Source organism: Oncorhynchus masou, chromosome 28, assembly GCF_036934945.1.
Source record: "Oncorhynchus masou masou isolate Uvic2021 chromosome 28, UVic_Omas_1.1, whole genome shotgun sequence".
NCBI lineage: Eukaryota > Metazoa > Chordata > Actinopteri > Salmoniformes > Salmonidae > Oncorhynchus > Oncorhynchus masou.
The window spans coordinates 22,448,463-22,467,387 of record NC_088239.1 but is presented as its reverse complement, the minus strand read 5'-3'; the positions used below and the strand labels follow the sequence as shown (position 1 = coordinate 22,467,387).

Below are 18,925 nucleotides of genomic sequence, written 5' to 3'. Positions count from 1 at the left end.
GTGAATAATAAGCAGTCTGTGACCCAGATGGTTTATTGAAAGGCAGCAGGTCCATGGCAAGGCAAGCTGTTAAATATGGAGACTGAGGTGAAACCCTAGAATGAGAGGAGATAAGTACAGGGATGGGACAAAAAAAGTAATGAACAATTGCATGAGGTAGCAACAGAACTAGAATAAAGTCGAGAGAGAGAGAGGCCTCATTGGATAGAGATGGGGAGGGAGAGAGGGAGGCCTCACTGGATAGAGATGGGGAGGGAGAGGCCTCACTGGATAGAGATGGGGGGAGAGAGAGGCCTCACTGGATAGAGATGGGGAGAGAGAGGCCTCACTGGATAGAGATGGGGAGAGAGAGGCCTCACTGGATAGAGATGGGGAGAGAGAGGCCTCACTGGATAGAGATGGGGAGAGAGAGGCCTCACTGGATAGAGATGGGAGAGAGAGGCCTCACTGGATAGAGATGGGGAGAGAGAGGCCTCACTGGATAGAGATGGGGAGGGAGAGAGAGAGGCCTCACTGGATAGAGATGGGGAGGGAGAGAGAGAGAGGCCTCACTGGATAGAGATGGGGAGGGAGAGAGAGGCCTCACTGGATAGAGATGGGGAGGGAGAGAGAGAGGCCTCACTGGATAGAGATGGGGAGGGAGAGAGAGAGGCCTCACTGGAGGGAGGGAGAGGGGCATAGAGATGGGGAGGGAGAGAAGGCCTCACTGATAGATATGGGGAGGGAGAGAGAGAGGCCTCACTGGATAGATATGGGGAGGGAGAGAGAGAGGCCTCACTGCATAGAGATGGGGAGGGAGAGAGAGAGGCCTCACTGCATAGAGATGGGGAGGGAGAGAGAGGCCTCACTGCATAGAGATGGGGAGGGAGAGAGAGAGGCCTCACTGCATAGATATGGGGAGGGAGAGAGAGAGGCCTCACTGCATAGATATGGGGAGGGAGAGAGAGAGGCCTCACTGCATAGAGATGGGGAGGGAGAGAGAGAGGCCTCACTGCATAGAGATGGGGAGGGAGAGAGAGAGGCCTCACTGCATAGAGATGGGGAGGGGAGAGAGAGGCCTCACTGCATAGAGATGGGGAGGAGAGAGAGAGGCCTCACTGCATAGAGATGGGGAGGGAGAGAGAGAGGCCTCACTGCATAGAGATGGGGAGGGGAGAGAGAGGCCTCACTGCATAGAGATGGGGAGGGGAGAGAGAGGCCTCACTGCATAGAGATGGGGAGGGGAGAGAGAGGCCTCACTGCATAGAGATGGGGAGGGAGAGAGAGAGGCCTCACTGCATAGAGATGGGGAGGGAGAGAGAGAGGCCTCACTGCATAGAGATGGGGAGGGAGAGAGAGGGGCCTCACTGCATAGAGATGGGGAGGGAGAGAGAGGGGCCTCACTGCATAGAGATGGGGAGGGAGAGAGGGGCCTCACTGCATAGAGATGGGGAGGGAGAGAGAGAGAGAGGCCTCACTGCATAGAGATGGGGAGGGAGAGAGAGAGAGATGCCTCACTGGATGGAGGGAGGGAGGGAGGGAGAGAGGGGCCTCACTGGATAGAGATGGGGAGGGAGAGAGAGGCCTCACTGCATAGAGATGGGGAGGGAGAGAGAGGCCTCAGTGGATGGAGGGGGGGGCCTCACTGGATGGAGGGAGGGAGAGTGGCCTCACTGGATAGAGATGGGGAGGGAGAGTGGCCTCACTGGATAGAGATGGGGAGGGAGAGGGGCCTCACTGGATAGAGGGAGGCCTCACTGGGGAGAGGGGCCTCACTGGGTGGAGGGAGGGAGGGAGGCCTCACTGGGTGGAGGGAGGGAGGGAGAGGGCCTCACTGGGTGGAGGGAGGGAGGGGAGGGGCCTCACTGGGTGGAGGGGGGGAGGGAGAGGGGCCTCACTGGGTGGAGGGAGGGAGGGAGAGGGGCCTCACTGGGTGGAGGGAGGGAGGGAGAGGGGGCTCACTGGGTGGAGGGAGGGAGGGAGGGAGGCCTCACTGGGTGGAGGGAGGGAGGGAGAGGGGCCTCACTGGGAACAGGGGGGGGAGGGAGAGGGGCCTCACTGGATAGAGGGGGTCTCACTGGATAGAGGGGCGAGAGAGGGGGGACTCACTGGATAGAGATGGGGAGGCCTCACTGAATAAAGAGAGGGAGAAAGACAGAGAAGTGGATAGTGGGCCATAGAGAGTAGTGATCCAGTTCCAAAGCCCAGGGCGATACTCCGCATGCCTCAGTGAGCACTGGCTATTTCAACAACGTGCCATCCCCCCTCCCCTCTCTGCTGCACTGGACGGGGTCACACAGACACAGACACATTGCGTGGCGGATTGGGTTTCCCCTTTGTCACATGCAGACATTGAACTTTGGGGTTGTTGGGGTGAGAGCATTCTCATGGACTCAGTGGAAGTTAGCTGCTGTGCCATCACACTGACTGGCTGATTGGTTTCCCAGACAGGATCCATACTGGTCTCTTTTGGATTCAAACTCCCTGTAGAAGAAAAGCTATTAGCCTAATGTAGCTACCTAATACTAACTTCTGTGTCGACCTCTGATAAGTCAAAGTCCTTGATTTAGGCTAGATCTTTTGCTTTTACAATATTGTAATAATATTGGCCGGATGAAAAATCTGAACATGTTAATGAAGAAATCCTCATTCTGATAAAACAGTGCCATCCTTTCAGCTGATCAAAAAATACATTCCAAAGGTCTTCAGCTGTCTGTATGTTTGAGTGAGATCAGTGCTGTTGACCAATGAGTGACCTGACCTGGTTCTCATATGCCCTTTGTGTGTGTGAAGACTGGCGTGAAGGGAGAGGTCCCAGCAGCTAGCCCATAGAGCTGCACTCCCTCCCTGCCTGCCTGCCTGCCCATGGAAACTACCCCACCACCGCTGTTTGCTCAGGACTTGTGTGTGTGTGTGTGTGTGTGTGTGTGTGCGTGTGTGTGCGCGCGCACGTGTGAGTGTCTCTCTTTCCCTCTCATATTGAGCCCATTGACACGCACTTTCCCCTAGGCTACCATGTTTCCACATGTTGGCGCTGGCTCATGAGACTTGGACCCTTCACTCAACATGGGGTCACCTCTCCTCCCCCAGGGCAGCTTGGCTCTCCTCCTCTCTCTCTCTCTCTCTCTCTCTCTCGCCAATGTGTTCATTCAATTATTGTAACTGTGCTGCTGGTTGTAATGGCACACTGTGTGCGTGTATGTGTATGCGTGCACTTGTTTCAGAACAGCCGAGACGGATGTTATTCTACTTAATGAAACGCTAAGCGGGCCTGGGGAACAAGTTTACTGCAGAGTAGACTCTCTCTCTCTCTCTCTCTCTCTCTCAGGTTTAAAGAAGCTTTAAGTGGAGCCCTGTGGTGCCCTGGAGTAGCCTGGGGGATGGAAGTGGTGTTAGCATTAGCATTAGCAGGGAGATAATTGATTGGCCTGCTAGATTAGCATCCTAAGCTAATGCAAAGGGCACCACACTGCTGACCTCCAGTCCATATGTAGCCCCTCTGTGACTCGACTGCTCACCTGGACAAGGCTGTAATGCTCCCTGTGGTGGGGGCTACTCAATGGACAAATACTGGAGTAGCCTAGAAGAGAAAATTAGATTGCGCATGTTAACAGGATGAGATGCCCTACTACTCTCCTTTTGAGACTGACCGTTCAGCCTAATGTGTTTTACGTTGAGAAGAGTGGGACCGTTCAGCCTAATGTGTATTACGTTGAGAAGAGGGGGATCGTTCAGCCTAATGTGTATTATTATGAGAAGACTGGGATCGTTCAGCCTAATGTGTATTACGTTGAGAAGAGGGGGATCGTTCAGCCTAATGTGTATTATTATGAGAAGACTGGGATCGTTCAGCCTAATGTGTATTATTATGAGAAGACTGGGATCGTTCAGCCTAATGTGTATTACGTTGAGAAGAGGGGGATCGTTCAGCCTAATGTGTATTACGTTGAGAAGAGGGGGATCGTTCAGCCTAATGTGTATTACGTTGAGAAGAGGGGGATCGTTCAGCCTAATGTGTTTTACGTTGAGAAGAGGGGGATCGTTCAGCCTAATGTGTTTTACGTTGAGAAGAGTGGGACCGTTCAGCCTAATGTGTATTACGTTGAGAAGAGTGGGACCGTTCAGCCTAATGTGTATTACGTTGAGAAGAGTGGGACCGTTCAGCCTAATGTGTATTACGTTGAGAAGAGTGGGACCGTTCAGCCTAATGTGTATTACGTTGAGAAGAGTGGGACCGTTCAGCCTAATGTGTATTACGTTGAGAAGAGTGGGACCGTTCAGCCTAATGTGTATTACGTTGAGAAGAGTGGGACCGTTCAGCCTAATGTGTATTACGTTGAGAAGAGTGGGACCGTTCAGCCTAATGTGTTTTATTGAGAAGAGGGGACCGTTCAGCCTAATGTGTATTACGTTGAGAAGAGTGGGACCGTTCAGCCTAATGTGTATTACGTTGAGAAGAGTGGGATCGTTCAGCCTAATGTGTATTACGTTGAGAAGAGTGGGACCGTTCAGCCTAATGTGTATTACGTTGAGAAGAGGGGGATCGTTCAGCCTAATGTGTATTACGTTGAGAAGAGTGGGACCGTTCAGCCTAATGTGTATTACGTTGAGAAGAGTGGGATCGTTCAGCCTAATGTGTATTACGTTGAGAAGAGGGGGATCGTTCAGCCTAATGTGTATTACGTTGAGAAGAGTGGGACCGTTCAGCCTAATGTGTTTTACGTTGAGAAGAGTGGGACCGTTCAGCCTAATGTGTATTACGTTGAGAAGAGGGGGATCGTTCAGCCTAATGTGTATTATTATGAGAAGACTGGGATCGTTCAGCCTAATGTGTATTACGTTGAGAAGAGGGGGATCGTTCAGCCTAATGTGTATTACGTTGAGAAGAGTGGGATCGTTCAGCCTAATGTGTATTACGTTGAGAAGAGTGGGACCGTTCAGCCTAATGTGTATTACGTTGAGAAGAGGGGGATCGTTCAGCCTAATGTGTATTATTATGAGAAGACTGGGATCGTTCAGCCTAATGTGTATTACGTTGAGAAGAGGGGGATCGTTCAGCCTAATGTGTATTATTATGAGAAGACTGGGATCGTTCAGCCTAATGTGTATTATTATGAGAAGACTGGGATCGTTCAGCCTAATGTGTATTATTATGAGAAGACTGGGATCGTTCAGCCTAATGTGTATTACGTTGAGAAGAGGGGGATCGTTCAGCCTAATGTGTTTTACGTTGAGAAGAGGGGGATCGTTCAGCCTAATGTGTATTATGTTGAGAAGAGGGGGATCGTTCAGCCTAATGTGTATTACGTTGAGAAGAGGGGGATCGTTCAGCCTAATGTGTATTATTATGAGAAGAGGGGGACCGTTCAGCCTAATGTGTTTTACGTTGAGAAGAGTGGGACCATTCAGCCTAATGTGTATTACGTTGAGAAGAGGGGGATCGTTCAGCCTAATGTGTATTATTATGAGAAGACTGGGATCGTTCAGCCTAATGTGTATTATTATGAGAAGACTGGGATCGTTCAGCCTAATGTGTATTACGTTGAGAAGAGGGGGATCGTTCAGCCTAATGTGTATTACATTGAGAAGAGTGGGATCGTTCAGCCTAATGTGTTTTACGTTGAGAAGAGTGGGACCGTTCAGCCTAATGTGTATTACGTTGAGAAGAGGGGGATCGTTCAGCCTAATGTGTATTATTATGAGAAGACTGGGATCGTTCAGCCTAATGTGTATTATTATGAGAAGACTGGGATCGTTCAGCCTAATGTGTATTATTATGAGAAGACTGGGATCGTTCAGCCTAATGTGTATTACGTTGAGAAGAGGGGGATCGTTCAGCCTAATGTGTATTACGTTGAGAAGAGGGGGATCGTTCAGCCTAATGTGTATTACGTTGAGAAGAGGGGGATCGTTTTTCATAGCTATATTGGCGTATAGCATTTGCGGATGACATTTTTTGTGTATTAGAATGTAATCTTTTAGAATAGAATATCCCTTAATTGCTGCTGCACTTCCGTTAGTCTTAATCCCTCCCAAGCCCATTGTTGATCTGCTGTCCAGACCTCAGTTGACAACCCGTCCCCTGCCTTTACCCCCTCTCTTCTGTATGACCAGGGGGGCCCCATATCATCAATAACCCTGTCAGAAAAAGAGGGCTGAGTGAAGGAAGCGATCCCTCCCTGGCGATTGGCAGTGCCCCTGTCAGCACCCTTCAATATGGATAATAGAGATGTTTTGTTTTTTATTTTTTTAATACAGAAGGGAAGTAGAGCGGAATGCATTTAGCCTGTTTCAGGTTCTGGCATGTGGAATCAGTGGAAAGGGCGAGGGAGATGGAGGGGGGGGGGGGTGGATGGATGGAGGGAGGGAGGGAGGGAGGGAGTGAAGGAAACTGAGGGAGATGATGAGAGGGAGGGAGACGAAGACTGGGAGGGAGGGGAGACGAAGACTGGGAGGGAGGGAGGGAGACGAAGACTGGGAGGGAGGGAGACGAAGACTGGGAGGGAGGGAGACGAAGACTGGGAGGGAGGGAGGGACGAAGACTGGGAGGGAGGGAGGGAGACGAAGACTGGGAGGGAGGGAGGGAGACGAAGACTGGGAGGGAGGGAGACGAAGACTGGGAGGGAGGGAGACGAAGACTGGGAGGGAGGGAGACTGAGGGGGAGAAAGTCCTGGTTGTAATAGATTTTGTGTTTTTCCTTTTTCCTCTTATTTTTTTATATTTATTTTTAAGCTGATGGATATTTTGAGGCTCTGTGAGGAATGAGGAGAGGGAGGGGGTGGTGAGGCTTCTGATGAGGGTCAGCCTGAAATTAAAGAGAGCTATTCATGCAATTACAGTATGAGGCGGAAAGGGGGGGGGTGCGCGGATGGTTTGGGGGAAGAGGGCTCCAAAGCTCTTTTCCAGGCAGGATGGAGAGGGGAGGGGCTGGGTGAGGGAGGAATGTAGCCTCATTGGGCTCCCTGGGCCCCAGATGGAAGTTTATGTCAGTGGTGCTCCATGGCGGCACGTGAGGGCCCACACCGTGGCTGCCAGCCCAGAGAAGGGGAGGATAAGAGCAATGGAGGAGGGTTAATCTCCGGAACAAGGGGGATAGCCCATCTCAAGCAAATCTACACTGAGCTCTACTGTGCCCGATGGCACTTGATCGTTTTGTCACTCTGTCCCATCAATCCAACCCACTTCACCTTCCTCCTTCCATCCTCTTTCTTCTTCTCTCTCGTTCTCATCCTCCATTGATCATAGTGGCTGGTCTTTTGTTTTTTGTTTGAGTGGGGAAACAAAGCAGGTCACCACAAAAATAGAAACAGACTGGACGATTCCCGTGTCCAGTTTCGCTGAAATGGGTCGGGGATCAGTGGGATCTATCTTTCTTTGATTGAATGAATCCAGGGCACGGGAAATGTTTTGTCCGCTCAGACTGAACACTGATTTAGGTCACGTTCAAAGATATCCCATCCACGTAAATAGTTTGACAAACTAGTATCGTGGAAATTGGTATCAAAATTATTATCTTTCATATTAACCACTGATCCCAATACATACATACTATTCATCATTACATTTTCAGCAGATCAGATTAAGCAATGATTGACCTGTTGTACTGAGAGCTAAGGGCCCAAACCCTAGAAATATTATACTCAGAAAGACTCCCATATTCTTTGAAATGGGCCAATAGGCTACGTTCCAATAGTTTTATTTTGTACATGTGATGTGTGTGGCACTTTGGCATTAAGAGTTCATGTCACTTTGTGTGAGCCCCCTCGGATTAGAAGGGGGTTTCATCCCCGGTCCCACCACACCAAAACAGTACAGCAGCAACTGGCCAGACGTGCTCTCATCATCCAAAACAGCAATGACCTAGTTATGAATCCGGCAGATTTATTTTCCCTGACGCCCCTGGTGCACTCAGTGGTTAGAGGCTCTAAGAGGCTAAACTTTCAGCGCTAGGCTATAATTACTGGCCGTGCTAACAGAGGAACCAGTTTGAGCCCTCCGTGTCCTCGGTGTCTGTGGAGAATACATAGAGAAGGGGAGGCTCTGAGAGACTGTCCCCCCCCCACCCTTAAAAAAACAACCCGTTTTGGTCCTGTGCCGTGTTGTCTGAGTTTCCTCTGCCAGTTGGACGTCCCTGGTGTCCGGCATTATACTGGTCGCAAAGTTCAAATACAATCCACTCTGTTTGGTACCAAGTGACTAACGTTGAAAATATCCAGATTTTGTATTTATTTTTTTGCAGTTGGGGCAGTTTGTTTCCCCTAATGGTGGGTCAGGACTTGGGACCAAGTCACAGTTGTAGTTTGAGACTCAGCTGTGATGATTTGATTAGTGGGTCACAATGTTGAAACATTTAGCAACCACTGAGTTGGAGGGAAAACAAAGCTGATAACATGATTTTCCTGATGCAGCCTTTAGTTAGTGCTCCATGGGGTGTTCGTGGCTGACCATATGGAGCAGAGTGCTTTACCAGACCTCGACCTGGGAAGGAGGTCTCCCTCTGTTTAGGTTTAATCCCACTCTGTTACCGTCACAGACCTTAAAACCAGGTTACTGTATCTCTACCCATCTCCTCTACCCTTGACTGACACCTGATGGTGAGGCAGTGAAACTGCAGTTTTTTTTTAATTATCTCTCCAGAATTGCCTTAAGAGACAATAACAGAAAAGCACATTTCACCCTCAGCTAGAGAGTTAGTTATATGCTGTGTCTCACGAGTTAAAGGGCAATTCTGCCACTTTTCAACCTCATTCATCTCCAGCACCGAACCAGTGTCTACATATGTGAAAACAGCTCAGTGGTAAAACAAAATGTTTTTTTTACAGGGTAGTATTGAAGGTAAATTTAAAATCTTGATTTTCAAAACCTGCAGCGAGTTTCTAGCCCAAGGGAGGGTATTTTTCTTGCTCCCCACCTCACCGCTGATCTGTATTTGAAAAAGCACTTTTTAACTTCATAAATAATATGGCATTTTTCACATATGTTGACACTGGTATTGCGCTGGAGATAAGAAAAATGAGGTTGAAAAGTGGTGGAGTTGCCCTTTTAAACTACCTTGTTTTCTTACCTCCACGATAGCTGATCTGGCAGGACATGAGGGGTGGAAGCAATATAGCGGAATCCTATTCACCTATCAAGTGTTAATGAAGAAAAAGACCTGAGGAAAGGACTTTCATTCTCCACGTATTGAGACATGGCCCATGTGTTTTAATATCACTCAAGGACATTACTGTACACTCAGATGTGCAGGCGTGGGCTCACTATGTGACTCACCTGTCTGGAAGATAATAAAGGAGAGGTTGTTGGCTTTCTCTCTCAGCTGTCTGCCCTTTGCAGAGTACATTGACTGGAGTCATCACTGATTTTCGATGGGGCCTCTCTCTCTCTGTCTCTGTCTCTGTCTCTGTGACGGGTTTGGCCAATTGTTGGATGATGGATCCTATACTCGGAGAGGGACGAGACTGGGTAGACCGAGAGACAGACCGGAGACAAGTCACCCACCCAGGCTTAGCCACTGGACATGTCATCCCAGGTGCAGCCGAGGAGCAACACAGTACGAGCACAACAACCGCTCCAGAGAAATAGGATTACTAGTAATTCCATAATGTGCACAGCGCAACACCACAGAGCAACGCAGCGTACAGCCACAGCACCTGAGAAAATATAATACAGCATAACCCACAACCACATACCGTGAGTTTAGACCCATGTGACAATACAGTACAGCAGGTTCTACATGAAGCCTACCACTCAGCTGACCTAAGTCTGACGTCCCTCTGATCCACCTTTTTGTGTTTTCATCCTGGCATGTGGCAAGTGCTGTATTTTCTGCCTTAGAACCAAAACAACTTCTGAAACTCCCTCCCTACCCAGACAGGACCCAATTCATGTTGGCTTCAAGGGAGCCCTTGTCTATTTTTGATAAGCCTCAGTCTTTCAACAAACCTTTCTCGTGTCTCGCTTTCCAACTTAATTGGGTGGCAGTCACTGCGGGTCAGGAGTAAATTAAGTTAGTTTCACGTGTCACATAAGGTGTCGTGTGGAAAGGGGCACAGGGTGGTGTTTTTTCCCCCCTGCTAGTTCCTCAAGTCATCAAGACTCAAGACTGGACAAAGTACCCAGTTGTAATACTTGAGTAAAGGTAAAGATAGCTTTTTTAATAGAAAATGACTCAAGTAAAAGTGAAAGTCACCCAGTAAAATACTACTTGAGTAAAAGTCTAAAACTATTTGGTTTTCAATATACTTAAGTATCAACATTAAATGTAATTGGTGAAATATACTTGATTATCTGAAGTTAAAGTATAAATCATTTCAAATGTCTTATATTAAGCAAACTGGATGGCAACATTGTATTATTATTTTCTTTAAGGATAGCCTGGGGCACTCCAACATCATTTACCAAGCATGTCTTTAGTGAGTCTGCCAGATCAAAGGCAGTCAGGATGACCAGGGATAAGTGTGTGAATTGGACCATTTTCCTGGCCTGCTAAGCATTCAAAATGTAACAAGTACTTTTGGGTGTCAGGGAAAATGTATGGAGTAAAAAGTATATTTTCTTTAGGAATGTAGTGAAGTAAAAATAGTCACAAAAGAAAATTAGTAAAGTACAGATTCCCCCAAAAATGCTTAAGTAGTACTTTAAAGTATTTTTTACTTTAAGTACTTTACACAACTGGTACGATGAGAGATAACACAAGACTTTCAAATAGTATTGAGTTTACAGTCTGTTGCTTGCCTGGTATTTACTTAGCCACATGATATGATGTGCACAATGGTTACCTAATAATGACCTTTTACATTTGTTGGGATTAATTGAAGCAGTGCTTCGTAAGTACTAGGAAATAGACATAAGACACCGTTCTTTGTAATAACCATCTGAAATAGGACTAAAATAAAGTATTATCCCTCAGTCACTAAGAACTGCCAGTGATTTGAAAAGGCAAGCTGTTTCCGTTCCATGTCATTTAGTTATATTAACTATATTAGATATTTTCATGTTAACTTTGTGGCGTACTGTGTTGTGAAATATTCATAATATTATTCACAAATCACAATCGTATGATCATGTGGTGAATCAAACCGTGTCAATAGTGTTATTTTAGTGCACTATCCCTAATTAGTGTGCTATGTTAGAACCAATCCCTCTGGCGAGATGGAGCCTTCCACACACTCCCTTGATCTAGATACAATATCTAACTGTCTCCCATGGGGGATACTGGAATAGACTCAAGTTCAAGTCGTTTTGACATCACGCCCCCCCGGAGAAGTTTTGTAACAGAGTGCCATTGCTTTAAGCCACACACACACACATGGTACCTCCGAAGCCCACCCAAGAGGAGACCCATGACCTTGTCTGGTGAACTAGCAGGACTTATCACTGTCTGTGGCTGCCTACAGAGGGAAACACTCTTAAAAAGGGTCTCTCCTCATTAACATGGCCATATATGGCCATATATCATTATGAAGGGTTGTCTATGTCAACGCCAGGAGTGGATCACTCAACAGCTAGCTACGCCCGGGGCAAAATCACCCAGGTAGGGAATAACAGTAAAATGTTCCACCTCAACCCTGGAATGTCAAATAGCTGTACAGCTAAAGCTACTGTCCAGACCAAGCTTAAAGGCAGCATAACCCCCACCACCAGACAGGAGACCAGACCTAGCTGGAAGGCAGTATAACCCCCACCACCAGACAGGAGCCCAGACCGAGCTGGAAGGCAGTATAACCCCCACCACCAGACAGGAGCCCAGACCGAGCTGGAAGGCAGCATAACCCCCACTACCAGACAGGAGACCAGACCTAGCTTGAAGGTAGCATAACCACCACCACCAGACAGGAGACCAGACCTAGCTGGAAGGCAGCATAACCCCCACCACCAGACAGGAGACCAGACCTAGCTTGAAGGTAGCATAACCACCACCACCAGACAGGAGACCAGACCTAGCTGGAAGGCAGCATAACCCCCACCACCAGACAGGAGCCCAGACCGAGCTGGAAGGCAGTATAACCCCCACCACCAGACAGGAGACCAGACCGAGCTGGAAGGCAGTATAACCCCCACCACCAGACAGGAGACCAGACCTAGCTGGAAGGCAGCTTACCCACCACCACCAGACAGGAGACCAGACCTAGCTGGAAGGCAGCTTACCCACCACCAGACAGGAGACCAGACCTAGCTGGAAGGCAGCTTACTCCCACCACCAGACAGGAGACCAGACCTAGCTGGAAGGCAGCTTACCCACCACCACCAGACAGGAGACCAGACCTAGCTGGAAGGCAGCATACCCCCACCACCAGACAGGAGACCAGACCTAGCTGGAAGGCAGCTTACCCACCACCACCAGACAGGAGACCAGACCTAGCTGGAAGGCAGCTTACCCACCACCACCAGACAGGAGACCAGACCTAGCTGGAAGGCAGCTTACCCACCACCACCAGACAGGAGACCAGACCTAGCTGGAAGGCAGCATACCCCCACCACCAGACAGGAGACCAGACCTAGCTGGAAGGCAGCATACCCCCACCACCAGACAGGAGACCAGACCTAGCTGGAAGGCAGCTTACCCACCACCACCAGACAGGAGACCAGACCTAGCTGGAAGGCAGCTTACCCCCACCACCAGACAGGAGACCAGACCTAGCTGGAAGGCAGCATACCCCCACCACCAGACAGGAGACCAGACCTAGCTGGAAGGCAGCATACCCCCACCACCAGACAGGAGACCAGACCTAGCTGGAAGGCAGCATACCCCCACCACCAGACAGGAGACCAGAGAGCTGGAAGGCAGCATACCCACCACCACCAGACAGGAGACCAGACCTAGCTGGAAGGCAGCATACCCCCACCACCAGACAGGAGACCAGACCTAGCTGGAAGGCAGCATACCCACCACCACCAGACAGGAGACCAGACCTAGCTGGAAGGCAGCATACCCCCACCACCAGACAGGAGACCAGACCTAGCTGGAAGGCAGCATACCCCCACCACCAGACAGGAGAAACACAGTAATCACAGTCATCAATCATTCAGTGATTGGTCATTGAGGACAGGCTATCCCAGACTCCCAAAGAATATAGCAAACCACTGGTTGAGGTTAAGACGTTAGTGACAGAGAGAGAGTAGTGAATTGCAAAATGAAAGGTTTGAATGTTTGTACTGATAAGATGTGTGGTTTTACACCCAATGCACACCAGCATATAGCCAGCCTGTCAAATCCGAAAAGCAAGCAGCTTGTAAAATACTACGATTATGGTTTCAACTTGGTTGTGTGTTTGTATGGAAAAGATGAGATCTTTAACCGGTTGGTGTGTGTCCACAGTGCAGCAGGAGGGGAGATCTTTAACCAGTGTGTGGCGGAGCGGGACGAGGCCTTCAAAGAGGAGGACGTGAAGAGGTTGATGAGACAGATCCTGGAGGGAGTTTCTTTCCTCCACAGGAACAACATGGTGCACCTGGACCTCAAGGTCAGTCCCTGACCCCCTGCTACACGCTTTACCAACGTTCTTGTTATATGTGATCACATTGTCCACCTTGTGGTTAAAGGGATAGTGTGACATTTTGGCCATTTTCTTTCCTTCTGCTTACCCAGAGACGGATGAACTCGCGGATACCAATTTTTTGGGAGGTATGCGTGCAGTTTGAAGGACGTTGCTAACTAGCAAAAAAGCTTAATTGCCAGAATGTTGCCCTATCCCTTTAAAGATGGAATCAAGCTTTAATATCGCTGTTTAGACGCAGTACCAAACACACACAAGTTAGCCACACTGGACCTCCTCTGAGGCTGCTATGTTTTTCTTTATTCCTCTCCAGCCCCAGAACATTCTGCTGACCAGCGATGCTCTTCTGGGGGACATCAAGATCGTGGACTTTGGTCTGTCCAGGATGGTGAGCAGCAGTCAGGAGCTCAGGGAGATCATGGGGACCCCGGAGTATGTGGGTAAGTAGTGCAGCACACGCCATTTTGTTATGGACATCATGGTCACTGCACTCAACATGTCCAAAATCTTTAATGGGATAGTTCACCCAAATAAAATAAAGACAAATGTTTTGCAGCTCCAGAAATACTGAATTACGAGCCGATTAGCACAGCGACAGATATGTGGTAAGTGGCATTTCACTGTACTGTAACTTAGTGCAACAGTACGTTGTATGGCTTGTGATTGAATTATCCAAAAGCTTATTTGAAAAAGGGATAGAAAATGGAAAACTTCACACATGAAAGAAAACAGCACCGTTCCATTATGCACATGTAAAGTTCTGAGTTTATCTTCGAGAGAAAATCTGGAACTTATTTCCAGTGGCTGTCTAACCGTTTGTCACTGTAAATGGCTGACAGGAGTATTGGTGTGCTGGCCTATGTGATGCTGACGGGCATATCTCCCTTCCTGGGAGAGGACAAGCAGGAGACATTCCTCAACATCTCCCAGATCAACATCAGCTACCAGGAGGAGGAGCTGGAGCATGTAGACCAGGCCGCCATCACCTTCATCAAAGCCCTGCTCATCAAAGAACCCCAGTGAGTAATGGCACTTTAAAGCCCTGAGAATATATATATATATATAGTTATATAACTGAGTTACAGTTCAATTGAAATAAATACATTTTGGCCCTAATCTATGGATATTACATGATTGGGCAGGGAGGCAGCCATGGTTGGGCCTGAGAGGGCATATGCCCACCGACTTGGGAGCCAGGTCCAGCCAATTATAATTAGTTTTTCCCCACAAAAGGGCTATATTACAGACATACATACTCCTCAGTTTCATCAGCTGTCCAGGTGCCTAGTCTCAGACAATCCCGCAGGTGAAGAAGCCTGATTTGGAGGTCCTGGGCTGGCGTGGTTACACGTGGTCTGCAGTTGTGAGGCCAGTTGGATGTACTGCCAATTTCTCTAAAATGACATTGGAGGTGGCTTATGGTAGAGAAATTAACATTAAGTTCTCTGGCAACAGCTCTGGTGGACATTCCTGCAGTCAGCATGCCAATAGCAACACTTGAGACATCTGTGGCATTTTAGTGGCCTTTTATTGTCCCCAGCACAAGGTGCAGATGTGTAATGATCATGGTGTTTAATCAACTTATTGATATGCCACGCCTGTCAGGTTGATGTATTATCTTGGCAAATGAGAAATGCTCAGTAACAGGGATGTAAACAAATGTGTTCAAAACTGTGTTTTTTGTGCTAATGGAACATTTCTAGGCTCTTTCCACTTGTTGCATTTATATTTTTGTTCAGTGTATACAGTACATTCGGAAAGTATTCATACCTCTTGACCTTTTCCACATTTTGTTACGCTACAGCCTTATTCTAAAATGGATTACATAACTAAATCCTCCTCTCAATACTCCATAATAACATGACAAAGCAAAAAAAAATTTTTTTGCAAATTCATTGAAAATATAAAACAAAAATACCTTTACATAAGTATTCAGACCCGTTGCTATGAGACTTGAGATTGAGCTCAAGTGCATCCTGTTTCCACTGATCATCCTTGAGGTGTTTCTACAACTTGATTGGAGTCCACCTGTGGTACATCTAGTTGATTGGACATGATTTGGAAAGGCACACACCTGTCTATATAAGGTCCCACAGTTGAGAGTGCATGTCAGAGCAAAAACCAAGCCATGGTGTCAAGGAATTGTTCGTAGAGCTCCGAGACAGGATTGTGTTGAGGCACAGATCTGGGGAAGGGTACTAAAAAATGTCTGCTGCATTGAAGGACCCCAAGAACACAGTGGACTCCATCATTCTTAATTGGAAGAAGTTTGAAACCACCAAGACACTTCATAGAGCTGGCTGCCCGGCCAAACTGAGCAATCGGGGGAGAAAGGCCTTGGTCAGGGAGGTGACCAAGAACTCGATGGCCAATCTGAAAGAGCTCCAGAGTTCCTCTGTGGAGATGGGAGAACCTTCCAGAAGGACAACTATCTTGACAGCACTCCACCAAACAAGCCTTTTTGGTTGTGGCCAGACGGAAGCCGCCACTCAGTAAAAGGCACATGACAGCCCGCTTTGAATTTTTCCAAAAGGCACCCAAAGACTCTTTGGCCTGATAGCCAAGCATCACGTCTGGAGGAGACCTTGCACCATTCCTACGGTGAAGCATGGTGGAGGCAGCATCATGCTGTGGGGATGTTTTTCAGTGGCAGGGACTGGGATTCTAGGATGGAGTGAAAAATTAATAGGGCAAAGTACAAAGATCCTTGATGAAAACCTGCTCGGGACCTCAGACTAGGGCGAAGGTTCACCTTCCAACAGGACAATGACCCTACACACAGCCAAGACAGCGCAAGAGTGGCTTCAGGACAAGTCTCTGAATGTCCTTGAGTGGCCCAGCCAGAGCCCAGACTTGAACCCGATTGAACATCTCTGGAGAGACCTGAAAACAGCAGTGCAGAAATGCTCCCCATCTTACCTGACAGAGCTTGAGAGGATCTGGTATGCCAAGCTTGTAGCGTCATAGCCAAGAAGACTCGAGACTAATCGCTGCCAAAGGTGCTTCAACAAAGTACTGAGAAAAAGGACTGAGTAGTTGTAAAAAAAATATAAAATAAAATAAATTTACATAAATTTGCTAACATTTCTAAAAACCTGTTTTTGCTTTGTCATTAAGGGGTATTGTGTGTAGATTGGTGATGGAAAAAAAAACAATTTAATCCATTTTAAAATAATGCTGTAACATAACATTTAGAACGAGGGGTCTAAATGCTTTCCGAAGGCACTGTATATATGTCATAAAATAGGTGCCTTGGGCAATCAAACCCACAGCCTTGGTGTTGCATGCGCCATACTTGCTGGAACCCACCAAGCCAACGAAGAAGGTGGATATTCCCATTGATTCCCTGGCCTCACACTCTCCTTTCTCCCAACAGGAACCGTGCCACAGCAGAAGAGTGCCTGCAGCACCAGTGGCTCCAGCCAAAAGAGAAAAAGGAGGCAGAAGCAACAACAGCGGTGAAAGAGACTATCAGCCCAACCAAGTGCCCCACGGAGCTGGCCAGCCCTGAGAGCCCCACCAGGGAAGAGAAGGAAGGGCCTGTAACAGAGGAGCTGATCGTGGTGGCAGCTTACACACTGGGCCAGTGTCGCCAGTCAACGGACAAGGAGGTCATAAACCCCGACCAAAAGGCTATCTCCAAGCGCTTCAAGTTCGAGGAGCCCTTTAGCGCCCTCCAAGAGGTCCCTGGGGAGTTCATATACTAAAGGACACAAACCACACACACACACACACACACAGACATCTCAACCTTTACACAAGGGGTCTTCGCTTCGGTCCTGGAGAGGTACTGGTTGTGTTGGGTCTCCCTCCTGCCGTTCACTAACACACCAGCTAATTCAGCCGATCACAGCCCTAATTGGTTGGTTAGTAAAATCAGGTACATTAATGATGGCTTGGAGTGAAAGCCTTCACCACCCAGTAGCTCGCCAGAAACCATAGTGGAGAACGCCTGCTCTTACATCAAGGTGAAAGCGGTACAAAATGTCGCACTTACAAACCAGAATAAATATGACACTTTTTAACCCACCTCATGGTCTGAACTCGTAAGCCAAACTCTTTATTTTTTATTTTATTTTTTTCCTGTTGTTTTTTGTCTTATGTTGGTGCTGCTTTACTATACATGGGGAATCGTTACTCCAGACTGAGGCCTAGATTCAGTCAGATCAAGCATTAACCCATATCCGACACCTGCAGAGCTGATGTTTTGGCGGTGTCGGAAGTGGAGCTGTCAAATCAGACCTGCTCTTGTGATCATTGTCACGAAACCACAGCCATCCCACTTTCATTAAAGTTCAGGACGAGAAAGTGTAGGTGATATAGAAATAATGACGCTCGAATGGAAAATCAATGAGGATTTCTATCCTCCTAATGAAGTGTAGATTACGCCCACATTCCAGTGTTCAAATTTGTAAACAAGGCTGCATGGGATTTCTCTCAATGTGACTGCAGCCAATGGCGATGTGCGCTTTAGGTATAATGCGGTGATCCGTTGTGGATTTGACAGCTCTGACGCGGTTCCACCTCCGACAATGTCAAAACATCAGCTATGTGGGTTTCTGCTAAAGCCGATCTGATTGAATCTGGCCCTAAGCCTTGTTGTGATACTTTGTTTTCTTCTTCTTTGGTGCCATGCTTGGAGAATTAGCAATAACTTGGGCCATAAATGCAATTGCATCTTTTTTTTTTCCCCTTCAGTTTTTTGTCCATGTTTCGTCAGGCCATCTCTTTTCTTAAGGTGTTTTGTTTAAGGTTATAGATATCCTCTAAAATGGGAACGGGGGGAGAGAGGGTGAATTCTATGTATGTGAAACAAACGTTCTGTTGCTTTGGGAGTATATCTCTAAATAATACTGTTTAAAAAGCCCTTGCATACGTTTGACCCAGAACTGGGAACATCCCATGGGTTTCAATCTCTTCGGCAATAATTGCAAATAATTGACTTGTTTTTGCAGACGGCGCTTGTTTTTCTTTCCAGACTCCCAATAGTAATTACTGTATATCAAACTCCTTATGATGGGAACAAACTTGTACATGAATGTCCTGATGCTGTAAATAAAGATACGTCTCTAAACCTTTTTTGAGTACGATTTGGTTTTTGTGTTGTGGCCTGAAGGAAGACATTTATTTCAGAGGAGATGACATGTAGTGTACGAGTGTATGATACATCTGCGTGGACACACTGTGTCCTCTGGGAGGGGGTGAGGGAAAGGGCAGGCTATTTGCCAAGCATCAGTGTGATGCCCTTCAGTCGAGGTCATAATACACATAAAACCTAGCGGCCAAACAGAGAAACGCTTCTAATCGTTTTTCCACTATTCATTTTTCCCATAGAGGATTTTAGAAACACTTAAAAATATGCGCTGTATTTCGTGTAGTCTTACCCTGGCTTGACAACATTTTGATAACTATGAAAATCCAATCTGAAAAATGCTAATTAGCATAAAAG

General features: G+C 47.5%; 1 protein-coding gene across 1 annotated transcript in view; it reads left to right on the top strand.

The window, feature by feature from the left end:
* Positions 1-18,554, top strand: part of LOC135518543 (serine/threonine-protein kinase 17A-like) — a 41,954-nt gene extending 23,400 nt beyond the window's left edge. Inside the window, exons 3-7 of the mRNA XM_064943713.1 lie at positions 13,299-13,443; positions 13,790-13,916; positions 14,033-14,081; positions 14,316-14,495; positions 16,853-18,554. Coding sequence (XP_064799785.1) covers positions 13,299-13,443; positions 13,790-13,916; positions 14,033-14,081; positions 14,316-14,495; positions 16,853-17,183 — 832 coding nt within the window. The 3' untranslated portion in view covers positions 17,184-18,554. The remainder of the gene's footprint in view (positions 1-13,298; positions 13,444-13,789; positions 13,917-14,032; positions 14,082-14,315; positions 14,496-16,852) is intronic.
* The last annotated feature ends 371 nt before the right edge of the window (positions 18,555-18,925 follow it).